Genomic DNA, 27,861 nt, shown 5'->3' with positions numbered 1-27,861 from the left:
CGCAAGTTAACAAACCCATCGAAATTAAATTTTACATGCACAAATATGCCTGTGTGACGCCGGCCTGAATCTGTGTTTGTTGGTCAGCTGCATTGCAACATTCCTGTGATAACCCCGACTGACACCAGCCGGCCTCGCCTCGTTTTGTTCCTGTTCTGTATCCTGTATCCATTACTGTTCCCATCAGCCATGGGTGCGGTACCGCCGATTCCTGCTTATTGTCACCTCCAAGCACCACACTGTCATCTTTAGGGACTCGGTCCCCCTAAGGACTATACATGCCCATTACTACCCCTAAAGTGAGCATACAAAGCTGCAGAAAGCTGCGTCTAAATGAGGCCATTGATGTTTATTTTTAGAGGAAATGTTTATTTCTCTGCAGGATGTGACTGAACAGGTTGAACAAGGTTACAATTTGCAGGGCATGACAAGGTATTGGGGAGTTCTCTGTTCTTTCGCCTAACAGGTTCTTCTTGTAGTTACATGGGGATCTTATCTGTAAATGAGTTTATTCTGTTGACAAAGAGGGAGTATCCTATGAGAGGGGTGAGACTGTTCCTCCCTCACTAGTGCCACTGTCACACACCTTGTCACTCTCTCCTCGCAGGCTGACTATAGGACACTTCACAGGTAACGTACCATATACTCCTCTATAGGGTTTGGGATCGTGCGCAGCGGCTGGCAGTGACTATCCGTATACTCAGATAGTGTTGTGATATTGATTTACGTTTTTACCTTGAATCATTATGTGACGTCGATCATTGCTGCAGTTGCCTCACTCTAGGATCAAACGATACTACTGCTTCAGGGCTCATTCACTTGAGGGACCTGGTAGAACAAAAATTCTGCGCGCAAAAAACATCACGTGAATGGACGATTTTCCTCGGTTGAGTCCTGAGCCTCGTTAGCATGAAAATCACAGAGCTGCGTGTTACAGAAAAAATGCGCTACTGTTCGGAATTCTCTCGGTCGCTAGAAATCCTCTTAATGACTTCTAATATCTTAAATACCGGCACCTATTTTCTTTTCCAAGCATTAGACACAGCTAAACTCAATCCCCCTCCCTTTTTTTCAGCTCCCATAGGAGTCTATAGATACTCCTGTGTTTTGCGCACCAAAGATGTGGCCTATTTTTTTAGGTGCGTTTTTTTTTTGTCTGAATGTTTCCATAGAAAATCATTGGCTGTAATCCAGTTTAACTTGGCTGCACAAGTTCCCTCATGTGAATGAGCCCTAAACATGTAACAGTATTACAATGGATAGCTACAGAGCAAGTGCAAAAGTATCGAGCGATTGCAGAACCGTGATAATAAAGGTAAAGCAGGGAGAGGACCCTGGTGTCACTAAGTGTATCCGCAGGTTCGGATGCTCACATTAACAGCATGTATTTTAGTTAGCCATTAAAAGGACTGATGGCTACAAGATTACTTGGTTTCTATTGCTGGGAACAATCACATTTTGAGCAATGGCTGTCTTTTACTTATGGAGAAGATTCTGATTTGGGTCGTATCCTTAGACAAGTTGCAATGCCTGCTAAAATGTCGCAAATTGTCTTAAATTGTTTAAACGAGCGAAGAGGAACAATAATTGTTCAGTATAAACCCAGACAATGATCGGGCGATGAACAATAAATTGTTCGCTTTTTGTTCATTTTATGCAGGCATAAAAATCAGTGTTGGCTCATTGACTAATCGTTCGGTTTAAATACCGATCGTTTAGTATAAACAGGCTACCCAAGCGAATTCTGACATCATTCGCTTGTTCCAACGATAAATCGGACACTAAGGTTCCATTCACACGGGGCCGTTCGGTTGCAATAAAACTTCACCAAAAAGTGCATTTGCAAAACTGTGTGCGTCTTTTGCCACATTTTACTACAAACATAGTAAAAACACATATGGTTTCAAGAATGCACTTTTTGGTGAGCGTTTTTTATTGCAACCGAACTGCCCCGTGTGAATGGAGCCTTATAGGGATGCTACCTTCCAATACCTGGCGCCACAAGGGATTTATACTATCCTTTTTCCCGAAGAAGCATTGCATGACCTACTAATCTCACGCCAACTTGGCAATCTCCATAAGAAGTGGCACCCCTCCAGACCTCATTCTAAGGGCTTATTTAGATTACCGTATATCGGCCGTGTATTCACGCCGGCCGATATATGGCGTCCCTCTCTGCAGGGGGAGGAGGCTGCAAGAGCCGGGAGCAGTGCACTGAGCTCCCGCCCCCTCTCTGCCCCTCTTCACTATTTGCAATGGGGGAGGCGGGGCCGGAGTAGAGTTAATTCCTGACACTTAGCCCCACCCACTCTTATTGCAAATAGTGCAGAGGGGCGAAGAAGGGGTGGGGAGGAGGCAGAGAGGGGGCGGGAGCTCAGAGCACTGCTCCTGGCTCTTCCAGCCTCCTCCCCCAGCAGAGAGAGAGGCCGTATATCGGCCGGCGTGAATACGAATGTACATTTTCTCCATATTTGGTAATATGTATCTATTTAGGAGCTAATATGTATCTATTTACATGACCATTATTATTTACCTCCTTGTTTTACAATGCAGCATGCGCTACTCTTGTCCGTTTTTGCCTCCGTATTTGCATTCATCAGTGTTATTTTATTGGACAAATACAGATCCATATTTAACCAGCAGAAAATAAAACCAATGACAGCAAATACGGATGACACAGCGATGAGACACTGATGACATTCGGTCGCAATGTCAGCTGTAACACCTCTGTATTACGGATGCGTGACAGTAGGATCATCTAAAAGATGGTCCCAGATTTTGGATCAGGCTCTAGAAGCAGCTCAGTAAAGACGTCTCTGTAATTCCATCCGCAGGTGACTCGTTCCACTTCCGGTTTTCCATCATGGGTAATAAAGTGGTAAGGGATAACTTTGAATGGGTGTACACAGACCAGCCACACTCAGACAGAAGGAAAGAGATTTTGGGTGAGTACAGATTGTAACATATATAAGTGATATCTGTAGAAATGCTAGAGTAGAAAATGACAAATGTAGGGCGGCTTTAGATGACCGTATGCGCAAATATGCTCCCCTCAGCACAATGTATTTGTGCAGTGAACGAGGTTGATTTACCCACGTATTGGTGCATAGAACTGTACTGTTTTGCGCACGCAGGGCCAGATCATATGCATGCGGACCCCTTTCCTCCCTGATGTAAAAGGCTAATGAGCCAGATATGATCTCGTTTTCACTAAATTGCATGGCATATTGTGCACGGGCGCACCTCCCATAGACTTCTATGGGAAACTTTGCTGCATAAATATGCAGAAAAATCGGGTAGGTCCTATTTTTTTTTTGTTCGCGTGCAAAAAAATTGTTAATGAGAACAAATTCATTAACATCAACTGGTTCTATTCTCTATTCATTGCGCATGCTAATTATGCGGGCAATGTGCGGCGCAAATATGTCTGTGTGAAGCCACCCTTTTATTGATTTTTACGATGTATAGATTATGTGATTTCCGATGAACAGAAATTAAATGGGTATTTTATTTTGTCTGCTACGCACAATGGAGATAACCATTTTGTAGGATGCCCCCTGACTCCCAAGATACATACCTTAGTGATGTCACTACTTTCTAGCAGTAACTAAGGGAGCAATTTATTCATTATGTGCTTTTTTTTTTTTCTTTACAGTAGTTTTGCTGGAGGCTATGTTATTGTTATTTCCAACAAATTTGAATGTTGCACACTGATAAAAAATTAGTTGCATCTTTAAATATGTCTAGAGATATGGAGTCACTTTGTAGACCCCCCAACTAGTGGAGTAGAAGTAAAACGAATTTTGTAACTATTTTAAAAAGTTACATTAGCAAACCTGTTTAAGAAGCTCATTCCACTCAAACCCCAGAAAACTAGAGTGAGAGGTATACAACAGTAAAACGGCGCAACATTCTTTAGCAAAACCCTACATGCACAAACTTTGCGACTTTTTAACAGAAAACTATGACACAGTCTTAAAAAAAATCCCCCCTCAGTTTTTATATAATTTCAACTGCACAAGTGCTAATGTTTAATCCAAAACTTAAAGGGATAAGGAAGCGGAAGCTGGGATAGATCGGGGTCGGCGGCTGGTGCTCGTAATTGCAAGCGCAGCTCTCATTGAAATTAGTGGGAGCTACAACTGCAATCACAAGTGCAACTCCCATTAACCTCTTAGTGACGGCCCAATAGTGTTTTTACGTCCTGCCATTGCAGAACGTGTATGGAGGGAGATAGCGCCGCTATGTCCCTCCATACAGCGCAGGCGTCAGCTGTTTATTACAGCTAACACCCACCTGCAATAGCTATAATCGGTCGCGCGGCCGATCGCAGCTATTGACCCTTTAAATGCCGCTGTCATTTCTGACAGCGGCATTTAAATCCCCCGAACAGTGTTCGGGGGTCCCGTACGCCCCCTCGCCGCAGTGAGATCGGGGGAGCCATGCAGGTGTCATGGCAGCCGGGGGCCTTCTGAAAGGCCCCAGGGCTGCCTTAGGAGACTGCCTATCAAGCTATCCCCGTGGGGTGGCTTGATAGACTGCATGTCAAAAAGCAGTATGACGTAATGCTATAGCATTACGTCATACTGCAGGAGCGATCAAAGCATCGCTGGTAGTGGTTTCCCCTGGGGACTGAAAGAAAGTATAAAAAAAACAATAAAGTTTTACTAATTATTTTAAAAAAAGTGATAAAAGTTCAAAAAACCCCACTTTTGCCATATTTGCAATAAAATAATCTAAATAATAAAGCAAAAATATGTATTTGGTATCGCTGCGTCCATAAAAGTCCGATCTAGCAAAGTAATGCATTATTTACCCCGCACAGTGAACGTCGTCCAAAAAAAAAAAAAGAACGCCAGAAATGCGCTTTTTTGGTCACCCTGTCTCCGAGCAAAAATGTAATAAAAAGCGATGAAAAGTTGTTTGTATACAAAAATGGTACCAACGAAAACGTCAGGACATACCGCACTTAATGAGCCCTCACATAACTATGTCGCCAAAAAAATAAAAAAGTTATTGCGCAGAAAATAGAGACAGAAAATAATTTTTAAAAATGTAATTAAAAACTATACAAGTTTGGTATCGTAGTAATCGTATTGATCCATAGAATAAAGTTTTGTCATTTTTGTTGCACTTTGTGTGCCGTAGAAACAGGACGCACTGAAAGATAGCGGAAAGTAATTTTTTTTCAATTTCTCTCCACTTAGAATTTTTTAAAAGTTTTTAGTATATTATTCAGTACATTAAATAGTACCATTCAAAAATACAACTCGTCCCTCAAAAAACAAGCCCTCATACAGCAACGTTGATGTATAAATAAAGGAGTTACGATTTTTTTAAAGGGGGGAGGAAAGGAGGAACGAAAATGGAAAAAAGCAAAAAAGCTCCGTCACTAAGGGGTTAATTTCAATGAAATCTGCGCTTGCAATTACAAGTATCAGCCACTATACAGCGGTCGAAGCAATGCTTCCGCTCCGACCCCAATGTATCCCGGTGGCCACTTCCTGGACCATAGAAGCTTTCTCTGCTGTGGCTAATATGGTGCCTATAGAGGGTCTCAAACTGCAAACAAGCAGTAATAGTAACTTATGCCGCAGCCCTCGTACACACATAATATCTGAATAAAATTGCACAACTATTGTTTATACTAACCACATAAAAATGTAAGATTCTAAGTGCATATTCTGATCAAATAATGTTGGCATTCTAATCAAATAATGTGGGCCCATCTGCCACGTCATGGTGAACCTTAGTGGATGGGTTCCTAACTCTAAAAGACCTCGCCAAGTGGATTTAGGGAAAGTAGAATACTTGGCTATATACTTTCATGAAAGCACCTGGGACAGATTGCTGAATGGAATGCTATACTTTGGATCCAGGTATCCTACTTTTCCTGGATCCATTTGGAGGCCCTTTGCCCTTTTAGAGTTAGGTACCATTTAATAAGATTGGGCTGGACGCGGCAGATGGGTCCATATTTTTTTATCAAAACATGCCTAAAGCACCTTCCATTTTTATGCAGTTAGGTCAGATATTTAGTGTGTATGAGTGCTGACTCGTGTGTTTCTGTTACGCTTGTGTGATGGAGACCTAACTAAACAATGTTGCAGCTGTGGATTTGGCGGTGTCAAGCCACGTAATTCCGTACTGCATGTAAGTTTCTTACTAGGTCTTATTAACACCTGTCGGTAGTTAATAACACATAATTCTAGGTGTTTGATGGCAGTTCACAGCCCGTGCCACACTACAGCCCTAAAGCCTCTTCCACGCGTTTGTATCGCAGGCACATTTTGGCATCTATATTCCGAATGCAATTATGGCCTACTGCGGTCCTGCTGAGATGGACTGTTCAGTAGAACCATAGGAGATGCGCCCATATTGCTGCTGCCTGAAAGCAAACTTAGGGCTTCGGCCTCTTTCAAAAAGGCAACATCAATGTTTGCCGCAAGAAATCGCAGCAAAATCGCATCTTTGTTCGGTTTTTCAGCAATGTCGCTGCTTTTTTGTGAGAATAATCTCGCAGCGCGACTGCTTTTTTATTGTGAACGTCCATAGGAGTTTCTAAGGTTAAAATTGCATCGCATGAAAATCGCAAGTTCATGCTTTGTGATGCAAAGGAGGCTCATGGGAAAACATGGGAGAGAAAAGATAGCACATCGCAGAAAGAAAGAGCATGCGCCACTTTTCTTTCTCGCAACATCGTATCAGTGAAAACATCGCTAATGCGATGGCTATGATTGGTTCAGCGAGTGCTGCAGTGATTGGCTGAGCCACGGTGCTTGAAAACCAAGCAGCCAGCGCTTCCTGGAGGCAGGATTTATGAACATCCTGACCTATAGCCCTGCCCTCTCTCTCCCCCTGCTATGGGGGAATCCCTCGGGGAGTCTCCTCTAGCACTGTGGGTACTAATTGCTGTTCAGGACTTCGGAGCTGTTGCTGCGATCTCTCTCTTTCCCTCTCTCCCGTCCCCGAACTCCGGAGCAGCAGCGCTGTGAATGGGTGATTTTAATGCTAATTAAGCTTGGGACTTGTGCACACAAAAATCATCCATTCATGCGTTTTTGTGCGCAGTTAGCCACGTTTTTTAACACACATAGCTCCCTTGTGCTAAAGAGCCCTTAATCTGTTACTGTGGATACTGTAATTCTCTGAGTGTCTAATAGCCCTTTTACAGCAAACGAGAACCTCCCGATTCTCTTTTGTCGAAGTGATCGAGCTGATAACGTCATCACCAACTCTTTTGTGCTCATGCAGCCTGTTTAGACAGCCAAATTATCATTGGGAGTCGTGAACTTCTCGTTCAGTGTAATACTTAATTTTGCCTGTGGGAGTGCTGCAGGGAAATTGAACAGTGCAAGGGACCACATAATGATCGCTGGGAGTGCCAGACTTGTAGAGAACCCATTTAATGGATAACTAATGTCCCATGCACAAGACTGTATGAAATGTAACAATAAACGATCATTTTAGCCGATTGATGACAGACTGTTATTGTAAAGAGGGTGGCAGCAAATGACTTTTTTTTTTTCTGGTAGTCGGACAAAAGATCTTTTGTGTAGGAGAGATCTTTCATTTACAAATGATCTTTCCTTAAAAGACTGTTCCCAGACAGATTGTTTGTCTGTTGCCTGGTATCACTGAACATGTACGGTCATTACGGACTAAGATGTGTGCGGCTGCGGCTACGAAACCATCATTTTACCTGGCAATTGTTTGTTCAACAGTTGTTCAGCCATCCATCTTCTTCTGTCTAATGTGTATGGCCACCTTATGTGTACACACTGCAGATGGGTATCTGCAACTGAGAATCCATTCCATTCATCTTGTAGTTTCTGAAGCCCGTACATAGAAGACTGGGAGAGACACAGACGTTTCTGCAATAAGGGCTCCTTCACACCAGTGTGTGTGCAAAAATGTCCACCACAGTGCAATGTATTTGCACATAATCAAGGCTGGATGAGGTTGATTTGTGCACGTCTGCATATAGTACTCTACCTTTTGCGCGTGACACACCCTCTCCGTGGATTAACCCCTTGAGTGGCGGGTTTCCTACTACCCTGTCGTGCCCACCAGGGCAGGTTTTTTAAAATGGTCTAATCATTGAATTTCAACTAATTTTGCAGTTGCGTCTCAAGAGCCATAACTTTTTCATTTTTCCATTGACACAGCCATATGATGGCTTGTTTTTTGCGGGACAAGTTGTGATTTTTTAAACAGGGGGGAGGAAAAAAAGAAATGGGGAAAAAAGAAAAAAAGGGGCCATGTCATTAAGGGGTTAAATAATGCATTAACTTCCTTCTCTGGGTCATTACGACGCATGGATACCACGTGTGATTATATTTTTGATTTTTTTACAAAGCAAAGGGAGACATGTGTTTTTATAATTTTTTTTATAATTTTTTTTTTTTTTTGTCCCTTTAGGGGACTTCCACAGGGACCCATCAGGACCCCTGATCACATTCCGGGGGTCCGATGGTGACAGCCCTTTACATGCTGCAGTGACAGCCCTTTACATGCTGCAGTCACATAGACTGCAGCATGTAAGGGGTTAACACAGCAGAGATCGGAGGTTTTCTGTGATCTCTGCTGTAAGAGCAGGTACCTAGCTGTCCTCTCACAGCCAAGCACCAAGCTCTCCCTGCCACAGAGACCATCGGCTTGCTTCTGACAAGCCGATGGTCTCTATGGCAACCTGTAAACAAAGCAGGAGATTGCCGACATATCGGCAATATTTTCTGCTGGTTTTTCAAAGCCCTTGCTTTGTTCTCTGTGGGTCTGTGCAGGCAGAGCACACTGTCACAGCTTGTGGCATTGTGCTTTGCAGCTCCCATAGTGATACATAGCCCGGAAATCTTCCGGGCTATGTTGCTATGAACAGTGGAGCTCGTCCCGGAAATTTTCCGGGCGTGCCACTCAAGGGGTTAAAAGGGTAAATAGCCTAATGAGATCCAGATGCGTTCTTTTTCCCACGTTTAGCGCAGTGTCTCAATGGGTTCTATTCTATGTTTTGTGTGCGCAGATTTTGCATGCGCAAATACCCGTGCAAACACTTTTGTGTGAAGAAGCCCAAAAGTAAATAGTAAATTATAATACCTACTACAAACAGTGCTTTTTTGTGTGTTTTGAGGTCAGGCGGCTCTTGGGGAGACTGTTTTTTTTTAAGCATCTACCCGGGAACTTCTGTTTTGAATTAAAAAAAAAAACGCATAAAATAAGGGTGTGATTTAAAAGAAAAAAACACCCAGAAAAGGCTTGTAAAATATGCACGAAAATCATGGTGTGTTTTACAATCTAAAAAAAGAACCCCCTACCACTAAAACTGTGTGTGAAGGAGACCTAAGGAAAATTTCTTTAAAGGTCTAATTTCTACAAAAATGAAATCCGCAGGGACTTTTCTGCAACGATTTTTCTGAAAGAAATAGAACATTCTGCTGCAACACTCCACAACTACCGTGTTTCCCCAAAAATAAGACACTGTCTTATATAAATTTTTGCCTCAAAAGAGGCGCAGTGTCTTATTTTTGGGGGGTGTTTAATAATACTTACCTAGCAGACGGCATTCGGGTCCCTCGTGATGGCCTACAGTGCTGCTGCAGGTTGCCGTGTCTTGCTTCACGCCGACAGAGCAGTTCTTCCTGGAAGCAGGGCTTGCCTCCAGCAAGCTAATGCTCTGATTGGTTAATCGAGCGCCGCGTCAGCCAATGAAAGACGGCGCTCGATTAACCAATCACAGCCATTTATCATTGAATGGCTGTGATTGGTTAATCAAGCAGCAGTTTTCATTGGCTGACGTGGCGCTCGATTAACCAATCAGAGCATTAGCTTGCTGGAGGCGGGGTATTCAAGCCCCGCTACCAGAAAGAACTGCTCTGTCGGCGTGCAGTAAAATGTGGCAATGCCGCAGCCCAGCGCGAGGAACCCGAACACCGGCTGCTAGGTGAGTACTGTTCTTTTTTTTGTTTTTTTTACATGTAACCTAGCTTACAGCTTATTTTTGGGGAAGGGCTTATACTTGCCGTGTGCAAATGAACATGGCTTGCGGGTGCAAAAAGTAAAGTAAAATACGCCGATGCTTCTGCAAAAAAGCATTGTTCTTTCTGCAATATACAGCGCTTAGGCACGCGCAAATACACATGTGTTTGTGAAAAGGGGGCCTTACTCAACCTTGGAATTTCTGCACCAGTCTCATCGCATAGACTGGTTCATTGACGTTCCTCATAACTGGACTGCGCTGAACAACACTGTTAGTTGTTGTTATGGAGAGACCGGTCTCCAACAAAGACTAATGAATTGTTGCCATGCTGGGAGCCGGTTGCTAGTTTACACTTCACAGGTAGGTCTAAGGGTAAACATATGATATAACCATCCTTGTGTCTTTGTTCATAAGAGCGATACTGTATATAATAGTGGTTTAATCGCTATTTGGTGAATTTATCTGACACATGCAGATCTATTATTATAGTCATTACATATTAACCCCTTAAGGACCAGGCTGTTTCAGTCCTAAAGGACCAGACACTTTTTAGGGACTTTACGGTTTTGCAGCCTATTTTTTTTTTCTTCAGCTACTGCATTTTTTTCTGGAATATTTTTTTTTAAATATCATTTTTTACTGATTTTTTTTTCTGTTTTCTAGTTTTATTAGGGGTAAAAAGCTAAACAAAAATTTAAATTTATAGTTGCTTATTTTCAAAACTATTATATCTATGCTAAAATAAAGTAGAGGAATGGGTTCCTCATTTTGTTTCAGACATTTTGATATATAGTTTCTATATTCTCATATACAGGGCGCATAAGGCGATGCTTTTGGTTGGTGTCGGCGCTGCTCTTTTTCATTAAATATTTTTATTTTATTCTGTCACTTTTGCGTATCTCTATTGGTTGGCTAGTTCTCGTGGAAAATTTTGGCTCACATTTAAACCATACCTTTTCCAATTTTCTTCAAAGGTAGGTCTAAAACTTGATATGACATTATGCGCCCGAAATGCATCTTTAGATGTTACAAGAAAGTCTAGGGACAATCACATTACCTGCACCATTATTTGAAAGCACTGAATACTCCCCAAGGCATCCTCACGCCCTGCAGCCGGTTACCTGTTCTACCTGTTCAGCTACTTCCTGCAGGGAAAGAAACATTCTTTCTATGAGAATCAATGGCTGAATCAGGGTGCATTCACATGGGAGACAGCGAGTCCTGCCTGAGACTCCCCATGGACACCCCACCCCTGTGCTGTGTGATGACTGCACATCCGCATGTTCTCTTCTTGTGCAAGACTCGCATGCAAATAGGACTTACTGCGATCTTTCCGACTCAAAGCATCATTGCAAGAGAAAAATCACCCATATGGATACACCCATTGAAAGTAATGGCTTGTATTTTCGTGTCCCACCAAACTCACCAAATTTTCTCACCCGTTTGAATGCACCTTTATTCTGTTTGTAATAGTATAATACTTTTAGGGCTTATTCAAGGCAACCATATTTGCGCAGGCATTTCCGCATACTAAAAAGTTGCAGATGTAACGCGGCCATGCAATGCATTTGATTTCAATTGATTCATTCAGATGAACGTGTTTTTTCTGTGCAAAATATTCACGTGAGAAAAAATAGAACCTGCTCTATCTTTCTCGGCCGGTGTGAATAGATAGGTCTTGAGTCTTATCTTTCGCCATTCAGAAAGCTCACATAGGCTTCTATATGAGATAAATGTAGGAAAAAATGAGGTTATAGGCGCAATCCTATTTAACTCAAAGAGGCATGAGACGTGTTTTTGAGCACGACTCCTCTGTTTTTATTGAAAATTAATCCAGCATATAATAGACGCGTTTTGGAGCCATTGCGCCCCTTTCTCAGTATTTTAGCTGGGGATACACAGCCAGCAGTGGTGTGTTCTCTTTGAAAAGTGAAGTGAAGCCAAAGAGCTCTCCACTGTCCTCAACTACCAAGATCGCCATTGCTGCAACTTCTGGTCTCACCCCCATTTTCTAGTATCTGGACTAGGATCAATGAGCATATCACCATATGTTCACCTAACTGTCTGAAGAAGAGGTTGTACTTCGAAATGTGTAACCAGCGGGTTAAATAAAGCATTCTTGGTTCACCAGAAACCTTTGGCTTCACTTCACTTCCAAACTGATAGCTGTTACCAGGTTGCACCAGAGCCCTAGAGTTTTTAGACCTGTACTTAGGATACTATCTAATACTAATTTGACCATGGGTCGACCAGCGCACTAGGCTGGGAGCGCCGTCTCGCTACACCATTTTACTACCTCTTTTAATACCGGCACTCCATGTCACAGTCTCCACTACGTGTTCTCCTATGTCGTGGAGCTCTGTCCAGATTATTTTCCTTCTTTCTTCTTGAGCTACATCAGAAAAATCCAACATGGATCTGACATTTGTGAATGAGGCCATACATGCAGAAGTAGATCTAGCAGCATTTCCTACTATCCAAAAATATTGTAACAAAAGGACATAGGTATATTGGAGAACATGTATATGTTATATGACACTACCTAAAGTCAAGGTCAATAGCTGAGTTAGGTGCCCCTCCCCAAGTCACCCTGCTTTTGTTCCAAGTAAATGTGACTGTGCTTTCAGTACCATTCTTAGCCACTGTACAATGTATGGAGCTGTGTTAGCTCCAATGCATAGCAGCAAACAACTGAACTGCAGAGTGACAGGGGTTGGACCCCCACCAAGCTGATATTGATGACCTATCCTAAGGACTGGTCTTCAGTAAGAACTCTCGGAATGCCTCTTTAAAGGACTATGAAGACTCAGTGGAGAGGGTGGGGAAACCAATGACATAATAAAGCTCATGTAGGTGGAAGGGGAATGTTATCTCTATCACTGGTCAAAGTACCTGCTTGAAGAATTGTACAAATAAAGATTACTCCTCCCCATATTGTGTTATAGCTGCACCTGACTAAATACATTATGTGGCTATTGTTCTGTATATCACACTCAGAAAATCCTAAGTACATAACATGAGAAAAAAACATGAACTGCTTATACTCTAGGACATATGGCCATAAATTTATATATTCTTTGTTCCAGCAGAGCAGTCAACTTCCACCTTAGTGGGCAACTTTATTACATCCTGATAATTATTAGCGAACTCAATGATATAGATATGCAAGATGAAGTCACCACGATTGATTGGCATCTCTATCACAGTAACTTATTAACTGCAAACACTTTTTATGAGTGGAAAAATACTTGATTAGGATGATAGTAACTCTTGCACTATTAGTTTTTAGGGTAAAAAGTCTTGAAAGATTTGGATCCTATGCACTGGTATGCAGCCACAGCACTCCTAGAGGCCTGGATGGCAAACTTCTTAATTATCCAACAATACAAATTCTGTAAATGCTGGTAAATTTGCCATAATGGACTCTAGAAAAGCTGAACAACAACCCCTGAGGAGAGGATATACTGGTGGTGATACCGATTGTAACGTGGCTTTTCCAGAGACACATGTAAATCAGAATCATATGAATAGGAGTTTTAATGATCTGACAGAAGTGGGCAACTCAGGGACTTTCAGTGGTTGTCCAGCTGTGAATGATTGATAACCTGACCTCAGGATAGGTCATCAATAGCTGATCGGCAGGGTCCACCTCCAATTAAATGTTTGCCGGACCACTGTGTTAGTATATGGAGCCAAAAGCACAACAGATGTGCATACATTGAGTAGCACAGCATGGTATTACTTTAATGGAAGCTGTGCCTGCAATATCATACCAGCATACAGGGTCACTGCAGTATGTATGGAGTTGTGTGTTTCTAGTTCCGTACACTGACAGTGGTCTGGCAAACAGTTCATCGGTGGTGGACCCTTGACGATCAGCTTATTGATGATCTTTCCTAAGGATATGTCATCAATCATTCCAAGCTGGAAAACCCCTTTAAAGAAGTAATCCCAAGAAATAACCTATTCATAGTATAAGGGATAGCTAGCTAATTGGTTGGGTCTGATCAGTGGAACCCACACCGATGCCAAGAACAAACATCTAGAACAGTGTTTCCCAAATATCAGTCCTCATGGACCCCCACAAGTCATGTGGGGGTCCATGATGACTGGAGTTTGATAAACACTGGTCTAGAGTGTTCCACAATGAATACAGTAGCCGTCACAAGTCAGCATATATATGGGAGTGTTGGGCAAAGCACCTGTCGACCAAGTGAGCTTCTGGCAGACAGTTATCTTATATCTATGACCATACCTAATGTCACACATTGCAATCATTTTGCACTTTTTAAGATATTGATTACTTATTATCAGGATAGGTCACCAATATCCAATCGCCGTGTGTCCGCTGCTCGAGATTCTCCACGATCAACAGTTTGAAGAGGTCGCCGGACTTGCATGAGCTCCGCAGACTCTTCTCAGGACCGTGGCATCACGTTAATTGGTCACATGTAGAGATGAGCGAGCATACTCGCTAAGGGCAATTAATCGAGCAAGTATTGTCCTTAGCGAGTAGAGCAGGGGGGAGCCGGGGGGAGAGAGATATCTCCCCCCCCCCCCAGCACCCGAATCTTTTTTTCCGAGCGGGCAGGTACTCACTAAGGACAACGCTCACTCGAGTAATTGCCCTTAGCGAGTATGCTCGCTCATCTCTAGTCACATGGCCTTAGAGTGACTCAGTGTTATTCATGTGAATGGAATTAAGTTGCTAAACCAGGTACAGTTGCTATACAGTGTACGACACTCTGCCTGGTATTTACTTGAGTGCCGTGGTCACTTCAAACAGCTGCTCGAGACCCCCACTGATATTATGATATTGATGACCTCTCCTAAAGATAGGACATCAATACTTCAGTCTTAAAGAACCCCTTTAATAGGACTGGTCTCCTTATATAGGGAACATAGACCTAATGGGCCCACTAGACCTGCAGGGCTCAGGTGTGACCATATCTTCTGCACCCATTATAGTTCTACCCTTGGCAATGGATAAGTGTTTCTGAAGGCCCTTTAACATGGAATGATTATTGTTCAAAAAATCATTCAAATGAGCAAAAGTGAATGAAAATGCTCAGTCTAAAAGCAGCCAACGACCAAACAACGTACAATAAATCGTTCACTTTTTGTTTGTCGTTCATTTTATGCAGGTATAAAAATCATCATTGGCTCGTTCACGAATCGTTCAGTTTAACTCTTTCCAATCCAATTTGTATCCTGGTTTTCCTAGGGGGGTATTCTCTTTCTTCTGTTATACAACTACGCTATATGCTGGCTAAAGCTAGTACTGCATGAAGTGACTAGAGATGAGCGAGCATACTCGTGAAGGACAAGCGAGTATCGTCCTTTTCGAACATCTGCCTGCTTGTATGCAAAGATTTGGGTACCGTCGGGGGGCAGCCGGGGAGAGAGGACGGGGGGCATTAGTCTCTGTCCCCCCCCTCCCCCTTGCTCCTCCCTGCTCACTCCCGCAACCCACCGCTCACCCCTGCCGGCACCCAAATCTTTGTGGACGAGCAGGCAGATACTCGAAAAAGGACGATGCTCTCTCATGTATTTGTCCTTAACAAGTATGTTTGCTCATCTCTAGAGGTGACACGTTGGATAGGCTCTCACAGCAGAGAGGCTGGCAATATACAGTAAGAGAACCCCGACCGACGTCTTCCAACATCGGAGCTCTACAGCCTTAAATCATAATGTCTTAAGACGTCAGACAGTGGATTGGAAAGGGTTGAATATTAATCGTTTAGTTGTTCTTACTCACTTATACATTGACTTTGAACGACTGAACAGTTTCTCCATTGAACTAGGGTGATTAATGAGTGGAACACTTAGCCATGGAAGGTGGTGAGTTCTCCTTTAATGGAAGTGTTCAAACAAAGGCTGGACAGACATCTGTCTGGGATGATTTAGTAAATCCTGCACTGAGCAGGGGGTTGGACCCGATGACCCTGGAGGTCCCTTCTAACTCTACTATTCTATGAGCCAACGTTGTATCTGTCTTTATAAACAGTCTGCCCGAGCGAAGGAGAGAACTCTGACATTGTTCTCTCGTTCAAAAGGTATACTGTTTGGTGTAATAAGACCCTTAACCATTATTAATTACCTTGATTAATTACCATAATTAAGACCAAACATCTTATTACTGCCCAAGGCTTGTGCAAACTGTAAGGAATATTTTCAACCTTTCTTTACATTAATCCAGCACATTAAGCTCTTGGCTCAGATCACATAAAAAAGGGAGTGTAAGAAATTCTTAGCAAAACAACGCACCCTTGGAAGAATGGTGTAAGTATTTAGATGCTCATAGGCATTAGTGAAGTCTTTGTGCTGCTCAGCTCTAGTGTTTACACCATATAAAAAGAGCAGAAGCCCTACAACACCAAAAGTATTAAAGCCAAAGCGTTACTAGACAGGTATCCTAGGAAGAGTAAGTGGCATCAAGTGGTACTTCAAGGGGGTCTGTCCTCAGTTTATAATGAAGCCTTGATAAGCACGACTTAGATGCTATAGCTTCCATTTGCAGCAGCGGCTTAGAGTACTTTTAAGGCCCATTTACAAGGAACGATGATCGCTCAAAGATCGTTCAAACGATTATCGCTCCTATGTGAAAGCACAAGAGCAAATTGCTGAGATGGCTGTCAGGCATTTAACCGCTCAACAGTCATCCTGTGTAAAAGATACCGTTAGGGCAGCTTCAATGAGCATATGCGCAAAAACGCTCTTGCCTCAGTACAACGTATTTGTGCAGTGACCTAGATTTATTTGCTCATGTATCAGCATATTGTATGGTACTTTTTTTGAGCACATAAGCCCTGTGCATATGGCGATCCACCCCTGCCTTTATTTGAAAGGCTATTTAGTTTAATGAAGTTCAGATGTGTTGTATTTTTTTGCGCGCGCTAGAAATGCGTGGGAAAAGAGGAGATGAACCAATGGGTTCTATTTTCTGTGTTTTTTCGCATGTAATTTTCGTGCGAATTTAGGCTGGGTTCACACGGAAATTCCGCGTGTGTTTTTAAAACTGAGACTAAGCAGCAAAGTGGACAAGATTTGCAAAAATCTTGGCAACACACTGTCGACAGTCCGCTGGGGACAAGCTGCACGGACACGGACTTGCAGCATGGAATTCAAATCCGCAACAAGTCAATTTTGGTGCCGTTTCCGCTGCGGACTCTTTTCTCTCTATGGGGAAATCTCACAGAATTTCCGTGCGGTCTTGCTACGGACATTCCGCAAGATTTCTGTTCCGTGTGACCCCAGCCTAAGGGTATGTTTACATTTTGCGGAAATGCTACAGATTGTCCGCAGCAGAAAATTTTGCATCAAAAACTACGGTGCGAATGTCGGCTAGGAATCAGCTGCATATCCGCAGCTGCTTACAGCATCTACAGCGCCCCCCTCATGTCACACTGTCAGCACCAAGAGTGCTGCGCTCGCAGCCCACCCAAGCAGCCACTACTGAGTACTGCGCCGCTGGTCATGTGATGTGGAAGTGGCATCACCTGAGCAGCGGTGTGGTACTCCCTAGCGGTTGCACTGCTAGGGCAAAGTATTCCGAGGTGGATGCTGATTCCTATGATTCGGATTTTATTACGTATATGCTGCTGATTTTTTGCAGAATTTTCCACTGCGGAAAACCCACAGCAATTCTGCTACGTGTGAACATACCCTTAGACCAAGGGCGTAACTATAGGGGATGCAGGGGATACGGATGCACCCGGGCCCAGGAGCCTTAGGGGAACCATAAAGCTTCTCTTCTCCATAAAGGGAGCCCAGCACTATGACTAAAGCATTATAGTTGGGGGCCCTGTTACAGGTTTGGCATTGGGGCCCAGAAGCTTCAAGTTACACCTCTGCCCTAAGACTACATTCAGACAGCCATGTGCAAGGTGCACTTGAGATTTACGGGTGCAAATCGCATCAGACAGCAGACAGATAATGTCCGTCTGCTGTCCGATGCACAGGACAGTGGACATTGCATGTGGTACTCTCCCCCATGATATGGACCAGAATAGGACATACTGCGATTTTTTATTTATTTTTTTTCTTTTATTCACATGGACCATTAGTTTGTGACCGCACACGGATGGAATATCTGCCTGTGTGAGAATGGCCCTTTAAGTTATAATTCAAACAACAACAAAAAAGACGGTATTTTGTTTTGACTCCAAAAGATGGAGAAATGTATTGAATGTCTAAATAGGTAGCATTTATGGAGCTTCAATCTCTCTGTTATGATATTCCAAACTTCAATATTGGTTGACGTCTTGGTCAGTGATTGAGAGTTGCGGAAGTAGTGGGCTCTAAGGGTTGCCATAGAGCTTAAATATCTGTTTTCTAAACCCTCTTTTGGCTGACTGCTATTTCTCCTGGCTCCTCCATACACATGAACACTTTGTGTGACCCAGAAGTGTAACTAGAAGCTCTTGGGCCCCTATGCAAAATCTGTAACAGGGCCCCCTACCTACTATGTGCTATTGATAATACTGGTGTCGTCTTATGTGATGGAGGGGCCTTTGGGCGACTGCTACCCCTGCAGCCCCTATGTTTATGCCCCTGGACTATGACCAAGCTTTTATGTGTTTTATATGGGGAGAGTGGAGAAAGCCACAGTCAGATGGCTTTGGCGGTGGCTTATCCCCAAGATGAAGGAAAACGTTCAAGCGTTTCAACATGCCTGATTCTTCTCGTGGCAGAATTAGGAGGCCCCCCATACACATAAGTCTTCTTGTCCCACGAAATGAGCGAGTTCAGATAATTAAAGTTTGATTGTGGGGGGTCCTTAAAGGTCCTTTGACATGGGAAGAATTTATTCTCATAAAGAGTACTGACAATATTTACATGGAGCAATTGTGGCACGTAGAGCAGCTTGATCCAGCTTCACGGACTTAAAAACATGACCTTTATTAGGAATAAGGCATAAGGCAGGAGTTCACATATGATATGCTACCAATGACATGATTATAATGTCTGCATAAAGTGCGATTATCCTACAAATGAGTATTTATTCGTTTATTGGCTGAACGCTGGGATGTTTACATGGGTCAGTGATCGAAAGAGAACATTCATATGGCCAATCATCGGCCCATGTAAACGGGCTTTCAGTTTGCCCAATGAGTACCCAATTCAGATTGTGAATTTGGGTCAACCCTTCCTCAGATTAGGATTGGTGAAGACTCAATGTTTCACACTTTTTCTAGGTAGGCAGCCTCTTCTGTCCCTAAACACACTCTATTTCCTCCTAGAATAATGAAACAGCTAATAGAGCAGGTAATAATAAGCAGGTGACCCCTATCTGTTATGTCCATAGTCATTGTGACGCGCCTGCTTTAAGACCAGGTCCCACATAGTGTTGATTTTTTTATGTAGACCTGAGGATTCTTTTTGGTTAACCCTAGAAGTAGATGCAAAGAAGTAGTATAGGACAACCCATACATATTAGCTAACTTTCATCAGAATGCTCGATCAAGCAATAGCTATCTCTTCTGACCTTTCCCATACACATGCACACTCAGCCTATTGTACATGTGTTTTGTATATAGTGAGGGGAGAAAGCTGCTGCCAGACATCTCTGACGACTTATATTCTGAGAACAGAAAATTGGTGCAGTAGAAATCCAACACCCAGTACTTATCTCCCTCGAATCGGCTGCTGAGGGAGAGTCAGGAGGCTGCAATATACACTAGATAATCGCCTGGTCCTGCTGAAATCATCAAGTTCAGCGGCTCTATATTTAATGTGTATAGTTCGCCTTAGTCTTTCCACCATGTTTTTCATTCCTTACAATTGACTTTGTTTTGCATGTCTTCTTCAATTCCTTCAGAATGCATCATACTGGTTGTCCACGAATGATCACCTTATGCAATGTATTTCAATATATTTTTTTTTGTCTTCAGCTAAATACCCACAGATCAAGAATTTGATGGGACCAGACCCACAGCTTAAATGGACTGTCTCCTGCATGGTACTTGTTCAGGTTCTTTGCTGTTATCTCGTCCGTGATCTCTCTTGGAAGTGGCTCTTTTTCTGGTCCTACGCATTTGGAGGTGTGATCAATCATTCATTGACTCTTGCCATCCATGACATCTCTCACAATGTAGCTTTTGGTAACAAATCAGCACGTTGGAATCGTCTTTTTGGAATGTTTGCAAACCTCCCCATCGGAGTGCCCTACTCAACATCCTTCAAGAAATACCACATTGACCACCATCGATATCTCGGAGGAGATAGTCTGGATGTGGATATCCCAACAGATTTTGAAGGTCACTTTTTCTGTACTCCTACACGGAAGATAATCTGGATAATTATACAACCTCTTCTCTATGTTTTACGACCACTATATGTTAATCCTAAACCTGTTACACATATGGAGGTTATGAATGCAGTTGTTCAGTTTTCCTTTGACTTAGTAATATACTCGTTGTGGGGATTAAAGCCTATTGTGTACTTAATAGCTGGATCCATTCTTTCCATGGGTTTCCATCCAATATCTGGACATTTTATTGCTGAGCACTATATGTTTTTAAAGGGTTATGAAACCTATTCTTACTATGGACCACTTAACCTATTGACATTCAATGTTGGTTACCACATGGAGCATCACGATTTTCCGAGTATACCTGGCAGCAAGCTTCCAGAGGTAAGACTGCATTTATTACATTGCTGCAGAGCTACATATCACCTACTTCTGCTAAAGTTGTATCAAAGACATCTGAACCCAACGATTTTGGAAGGACTAGCTGATTTTATGTGTATGGGGGTGTTCCGAAAGAGAGATTAGGCATGTTAGTTTTCAGCATGCCTAAGCCTTTGTTCTAAACAAATGAGTGTTCAGCTAACAGCTGTTGAAAGTGTATGGGCACTTTAAGTGGCACACCTTTTTGTCTTGGACACTTAAAGAGGTAAGCTGGCCATACACATAAAATAGCTGTTGTCTGAATTTTTACTCCATTGACAGCTATCCCCACGAATACCCACAAAACATGCTTGCTCATATTAATCGTGCATGTTAACTACTATAGGGAGAGGTCTATAAGATTGGCAATTCTTATATCCTGGAACAATGAAATACAGCATTCTCTATCAGATGACCAGTGCCAGTCAAACAGAGCCGTCTGCAGGGTTTAAAGGGCCATTTGCAGCAGACAACTATTGTTCAGAACTGTTCAAATTCCCGCTGGAATTTGCATAATTGTCCCTTGTAAACGCAGGCAATGACTGAATGAGAATTGTTCAGTCTTTCCCTTTCTGCATGCAGAAAACTAAATGACGAACTGTTCAGTGTAAACAGCAGTCGGTCACTTGGGAACGACTGTTTAAAAGTGATTGGAGGCAGGTGGGGTAAGAACACTCCCCGGCCGATCCGCCACCATGCCGGCAGCTCTTTGTTGGTCACTCCTGTGCTGTTACACAGGAGCATCACAGGGACGAGCTGTCAGGCATCGTTTGCCCAACACCTCGTCCTATTTAAATGGGGCATTAGACTACCAATGCACTACTAAAGCACAGTGTGTATCAAGTACTCAGAGGAGTGATGCACCTACCTTGGTTTGTCTGGGACCAGAGGATTGCTTTAAGGCCTCCTGCACACGGCAGGGCTGGATTCCGCATGCAGTTGGATTAGTATTGGGCTCTGAAAGTAACTGGAGCTATCAGAGACAAATGGGTGGAGGGCAAAAAAGAGAAAACAGCTAGTTAGGAACAAGAGTGTTTGTCTTCTGATATAATTGGCATGCGTAACACATCCTATGGACTCTTTCACCGAGGGTAAGGATTATGTTTGTTGTCATAGCTCAATCTAAATACCCCAACCAAGGAGTTGATAGAAATTTGCATTGCTTTGGCAAGCATAGCAGATAGCTGGACATCAGGACCGTTTGATTATTCTTTCAGACTCTAAATGTGCCCATACACCTTCAATAGCTGTCAGACGAACATTTGAGTCACCTGTGTCTTACATGAGGGTAGTGGAGAAGCCTGCAGCCAGACAGGGAGACAAGAGGATCAGGCATTGAAATTCAATGTGCCCAATACTTTCCTCGACATCATCTGTTGGGCGAGAGTTGAAAGGCTCCTATCACAGACGGAGTTGTTGTGCTGAGATCTGTCAGTGTAATGTGTATGGGAGTCTTAAATGGGTTTTCTGAGATAATTTCATTAAATATATATATAAAAAAAATAAGAAAACAGTCTCTACTCACCTTCCCAGGCCAATGCAGCTCCTATGGGGCATTCTTCCTGCTGACGTTCTGTTTACAAGCTGCTGTCAACCTGTATGCGGAACTTTACATGCTGCTGCAGCCAATCAGACTTCAGCTGTCCACCACTGAGGTCTGTGACTGACCGCAGCAGTTTGTGACGTTCTGTTCATATGCTGACTCTGCAGCATGCTAACAAGTCAGGCATGGTGAATGGAGTTGTAGAGACCAGGAACCGCGAGTATAGGCCCTTTTATTATTTTTTAACATGGGCAGCTTATAAAAAAAATGAGCTTGGAGAACCTCTTTATGGGGAACCTATCACATTGATCTGCCAACAGCATGTTATAAAACCATAGAAGCGGAGCAGATTAATATATAGTTTTGTGTCAGAAGATTTAGGCTGGGTTCACACAGGGCGGATTCCTGTCGGAAATCTCGCGGTTTGGCCGCTTTTCCGTTGCGGCCGGCGCTCCCATAGAGGAGAGCGCGGCCGCGACGAAAAACAAAAAAAGAAAGGTAAATAGACATGCTGCATCTCCTGAAACCACAGCTGCGGCCGCCGCAGCCGCGGTTTCAGACGGATTTACCGCAGCGGATTGACCGTCCCGTGTGGACGAGGCTTTTGAGAAATCTCGTCCACATGGCTGGCTAATCCCGAGATTAGCGGCCGCGGGCGGATTTGCCGCGGCCAAATGCCGCACGGCAAAGCCGCGGCAAATCCGCCCTGTGTGAACCCAGCCTAAATGTTACCTATAACTCATTGATTGAAATGAGTCCTATCAGTGATTGACAGTTATCTCTGTGTGCGCACTAATACAGACATAGCTATAAATAACTGAATGGGACCGCCCACTGGACTCCTAAACTCATATTGCGCAGCGATTTCAATCAATAAGTTATAAGTTACACCGAGTCTTTTGACACAGAACTATGTATCAATCTGCTCAGCTTCTCCGGCTCTATAACATGCTGCTGGTAGATTAGACCACATGTTCAGTGTATTCCACGTGATGGAATGAGAGAGCTAATTATATCATTTTGGTTAGAATTAGCAGGATCACAAAAACTACTGCACACAATATCCAAAGGGAAATAACAGAGAGGTTGCAAAATACCATTTGCATTCAGTATTACTCATTTGGGACAAGATTTGTGTAACCATGCAGGTGGTTATTATGTAAATTATAGGGAACAGGAGTATGATAAATATTATAGTAATCGAAAGTTTTTTTAATTTCGATATGACAGTAACACTTAGGGTGCGTTCACACGAGCGTAGGCGTATTTACGTTCACACGTGCGCGGCGTATAATCGCCGGAAAGAACGTTTTTCGGCGATCATGACCAGAGCTAGAAAGCGTATTATCGTTTGTTCCTACTTTGCAAACTATCTTTTCGGCCATCGAATATGCGTTGGCGCGTATTTCGGTCGCGTATGTTCCGTTTGTTTTTCGGGTTGCCGTTTTTACGCGCTGTAAAATCGCCCGTGCGAACGAATACATTCAAAACCAACGCCTCAGATGGCCACGTATATACGATTGGGCGCAAAAACGCGCCGTTTATGCACTCGTGTGAACGCACCCTTACACTTACACTTGGATTTGTAAAGCCATGGGAAAAATCCAAAGCTGAACCGCAGGTTTTTGCCCCAGAACTGCCCATGGATTTAGTTCTTATCTATTTCTCAAAACCAATGTGCGCAATTTCCAAGGAAGATTCTGTGCGGATCCACATTAGGAAGTGCCATGCCAGTTATAATTTTTTTTCTGTGACGCAGATTTGAAATCTATGGCTGAAAAGGCTGCGTTGAAAGACAGTGCGGCGGCATCCTATTCAAATGAACGGGATGTGTATTGTAAATTGATTTTAGTCCGGCCACTGCTCCAAAATCCACCCTGTAAATATACTCTAAGGCCTCTTTCACACGACTGTATGCGTTTTTACGTTCACCCTATATGCTGTACAATCACACAAATGAAGAATAGCCGCGATCAAGTCCCAAACTGCATATTTTATGCCGTTTACATAGGTGGCTGCAGCGTATTGGCAAAAATACATGCGCTGCAGCGCCGAAATCCCTCGATCAGAAGATATCCTTGGAATGACTACTAATGTTTAAATAGAGCCAGCTATCTTCTTTTCCCAGCATTGGTCGCTGCTAAACTCCTTTCCCTTCCCCTTTCTTCAGCTCCCATAGGAGTCTATGGGAGTTTACAGTGTATCTCGGCCAAAGAGGTTTCTATTTTTGCCAGTACGATTATTTACGTGGCTAACAATCATACATCTGAATGAATATATTGGTATCCAATGTTTCAGATGGTCGCGATTTATGTACACAGTTAAATAGCTGCGTATGTACGATCGTGTGAATAAGCCCTAAGGGTGAGTTCACACAAACCTTTTTCCCTCAGGCGTTTTTCCACCGCGTATTACACGTGTGATGCATGGCCGCATAATATATGCAGACAATAGTCAATGAAAGTCCATGGGTTTTCATTGATTGATGCACATGAGCGTGTAGACACTGCGTGTAGATACGTGTAAGAAAAAGATCGCAGCATGCTCTTTTTCGCGGTGTACCATGCAGCGTGAGCCCTATATTTTTGTATACAAGCACTGTCCATACGCCACCCTGCTATGAAACAGAGTGGGGAATTTATTTTTTAAAAAGTCACACTGTGTATGTCCGTGTGCGTGTGATAGACGGGCATGCGCAGTACACTTGCGGTCCATACGTGGACAGGAGGCCTAACAATGGAGACAATCCACAGTGGAAGATAGTTACTTTCAAAACTACAGCATGCTCTATAACTTGAGGAAAACCTCAGATTTTCACGACAAAATACGAGTAACGCAGCGAGTGACTTCCATAGTGAAAATCTGCACGAAAGTTCGCATGCGTATTTTGGTGCATATGTTGATGCGGATTGACTGTGTGATGTGTGATACTACACTAAATGCAGCCCACTCCACCCAGCCAGTACAAAGGAGGCTGATAGGGCGTTAGTCCAGGTTCCAAAGTACAGGCTTTCAGGTAGGGCAGGTAGACAGGACTTTGCCTTCCGCAGGTACAGTAATTGATCATTTTGTAAAACATTACCTAACACATCATAAACCCTGCGGTCACCTTGAGTTCAGGCATGATGAAATTCTCTTCTGCTTTGAAACTTTCCTCATTCTGTAAATTCCTACCTTTTCCTTTTTTGTATTAGTTACAGAATGTATGACCTCTATCATGGACACTGAACATATTTTTTTTGTCTACTTTACTTTTTTTCCAAGAAGAACCCAACACTCAGAAAGCAATGCCCAAGTAGGGTTCTTCCTGGAAATTGCCTCAAGGAGTAGAATCCTACCTGTCCTCAGAGTGCTGTGCGACTCTTATACCATACTTTACTCACTACGGCTGTATTAAAGGAGTTTTCCAATGACTTACATGAGCATTGTCCATAGCCCATATTTGTATCTCATGGCTCAAACATGGTATAAAAGTGTAGGATGAGAAATGGCACCGTGCACATATGTAAATGTGTTGCCTGCACATTTATAGAACTGGAATACTCCTTTAAGTGACTTTAGCTCTCCCTCCAGTATTTTTGCTTTGGCTCCTTACTTCATTTTTTTCACACACTCCTGTGAAAATAGCTTTAGGCCTCTTTCACACAACCGCATGCCTTTTTATGCCTCAAAATCCTTTCAATGGTTGCTAATGCTTTAAATAGGGACAGCTGTATTCTTTTCCCAGCGTTGGACGCAGCTAAACTCTCTCCCTCTCCCTTTTTTTCAGCTCCCATAGAAGTCTATGGGGGCTTTCAGTGTATCTCGGCAAAAGATAGGGCAAGACCTATCTTATGACGCAGCGTATAAAATCGGTCGCCGATGTCCTATTTTTTATGTGCCCCAAATTCACTCATCTGAATGAATACATTGAAATCCAATGCTTCAGATGGTCATGATTTTTTGACATGGCTACAATAGGTCCGTATGTACGGTCATGTGAATAAGTCCTAAGATAGCTGTCTGCCTAATGATCATTTTTCTGGACCCCATCATAAACACAACTCAACCAAGTGAGGATGTTTTTATTCAATGGGAGGGGGGATAAGCTGTTACCAGATCACCCTGACAGCAGCACATTTCCATGGGAACAAGGGATTATTCTTTTCACCCAACATCTACTGTCCTGGGTGAGTCTTTAGACCTTCATACACATTAGACAATCCCACTAAAATCAATTTGTTGAGCTGACTTTAATGTAATGTATATGACCAGCTTAGGATAGGTCATCAATAGTATATTGTTACAAGTCCAGTTCCCCAACAATAAGCTGTATTTGGCTCGCTGGCAGCGTGGATGGAGGCAGAAGCTGACAACTCTTTCCACATTGCAGTGGCCTAAGTTGGTAATGCAGGCACAGCTCCCTTTGTATTGGGAGCTGTGCCTGCATTACCAACTGAATTGTTGCAATGTGTACAGAACTGTCAGCTTCCGGCACTATCCACAATAATAGCTGATCTCAAGGAGTCTCGGGCGGCGGACAACCGACAATCAACTATTGATGACCTATCCCAAGGATCGGTTATCAGTAGTGAAGTCTCTGAAAACTCCTTTGAAGAGGGCAGTCAATAATGAGTAGATATCTCATGGACATTCATAGTTAGCAGGACATAGATGCTGCCAATGATACATGATGATGATCTATTTTGTAGTCTCTACTATGGATAAACTCGTTTCAGTTTTTGTCCTTTCTCGCTGTCCCCTTGTCTGATAAATTACATAGTTATATATTAATTCTTTTCTTCACCTTCACAGGTCCGTAGAATCGCTGCTGAATACTACGACACTCTGCCTTACCATACGTCATGGGGACGCGTACTTTGGGATTTTATATTCTGCAAGGAACTTGGCCCTTTCTCCCGAGTAAAGAGGGAATGTGAGCTGGCCAAGAAGGACTGAAACTCTATAGAGGATTAATTAATTTATTTCTTTGTCAATACAAATACTCTGTATGTATTCGTTTTTATAGCTGTGATGTGTTCTAGTGAAACACCCTTACCTGGAAGTGTACGGCTTTGTGTGTCCGCCATTCTGAGCCTTCTTCATCTCATAATATATTACCAATTAAAAAAATGTCTTTTTCCATCTAATTATGGAGGCCATGAAGTAATCAAAGTCCTAAAATAGTATTTAAAGTCTTTAAGGTGCATCTGCCAACTTATAGGACAGGCAGAACTTTTCTGGGAGCGCTGAGGTTGCTTGTGGCCAGATCGTTTTTGATGATCGTCGGTCCAGAGAAGTTCTGCTTCGATATTCTTGTGCTGATGCATCTTAAGTCATAAGGAAGAATGTTGTGCCAACTACAGCTGGTAATGATGCAATGACATGCTGAATGCAGTGTTATGTTGGCATTTGGCTATCGTTAAAATGTTCTTTTTTAAGTGAAATTGAAAGATATTAATATTAAAATTTGATATTAACATGAAGAAAGACCCTGAATCTGTTTGCGGAGTATTTGTTCTTATATCTTTATGGAAGCTAATATCAAGTGGTTGATAAGACGCACAGGCATCACTTTAAATGGTGGTTACTGTGCAGGGTAACATTATCATGGCTATCACACCCATATTGCACTTTTGGAGCAAACAACTATATTGTATTATTACTTGGTTCTGGTACTGTATTTATGTTATG

General features: G+C 42.8%; 1 protein-coding gene across 1 annotated transcript; it reads left to right on the top strand.

Annotated features, from left to right (window-relative positions):
• Window positions 1–503: 503 nt before the first annotated feature.
• LOC136580501 (sphingolipid delta(4)-desaturase/C4-monooxygenase DES2-like) lies at window positions 504–27,657 on the top strand. The gene is made up of 4 exons (XM_066581103.1): window positions 504–630; window positions 2,835–2,945; window positions 19,867–20,609; window positions 26,983–27,657. Exons 2-4 carry the CDS (start codon window positions 2,864–2,866, stop codon window positions 27,124–27,126), a joined length of 969 nt encoding a protein of 322 aa, XP_066437200.1. The 5' UTR covers window positions 504–630; window positions 2,835–2,863; the 3' UTR covers window positions 27,127–27,657.
• The last annotated feature ends 204 nt before the right edge of the window (window positions 27,658–27,861 follow it).

The sequence above is a fragment of the Eleutherodactylus coqui genome, chromosome 10 (genome assembly GCF_035609145.1).
Source record: "Eleutherodactylus coqui strain aEleCoq1 chromosome 10, aEleCoq1.hap1, whole genome shotgun sequence".
NCBI lineage: Eukaryota > Metazoa > Chordata > Amphibia > Anura > Eleutherodactylidae > Eleutherodactylus > Eleutherodactylus coqui.
Note: the sequence above shows the minus strand (reverse complement) of the source record. Positions and strands in the feature narration are given on the sequence as shown.

Excerpts from the sequence above, each read along its gene's own strand:
- LOC136580501 (XM_066581103.1), top strand. The coding sequence starts at position 2,864 with ATGGGTAATAAAGTGGTAAGGGATAACTTTGAATGGGTGTACACAGAC. Across the intron at positions 2,946-19,866 it reads CAGAAGGAAAGAGATTTTGG|CTAAATACCCACAGATCAAG; the intron begins GTGAGTACAGAT and ends TTTTGTCTTCAG. Across the intron at positions 20,610-26,982 it reads CTGGCAGCAAGCTTCCAGAG|GTCCGTAGAATCGCTGCTGA; the intron begins GTAAGACTGCAT and ends TCACCTTCACAG.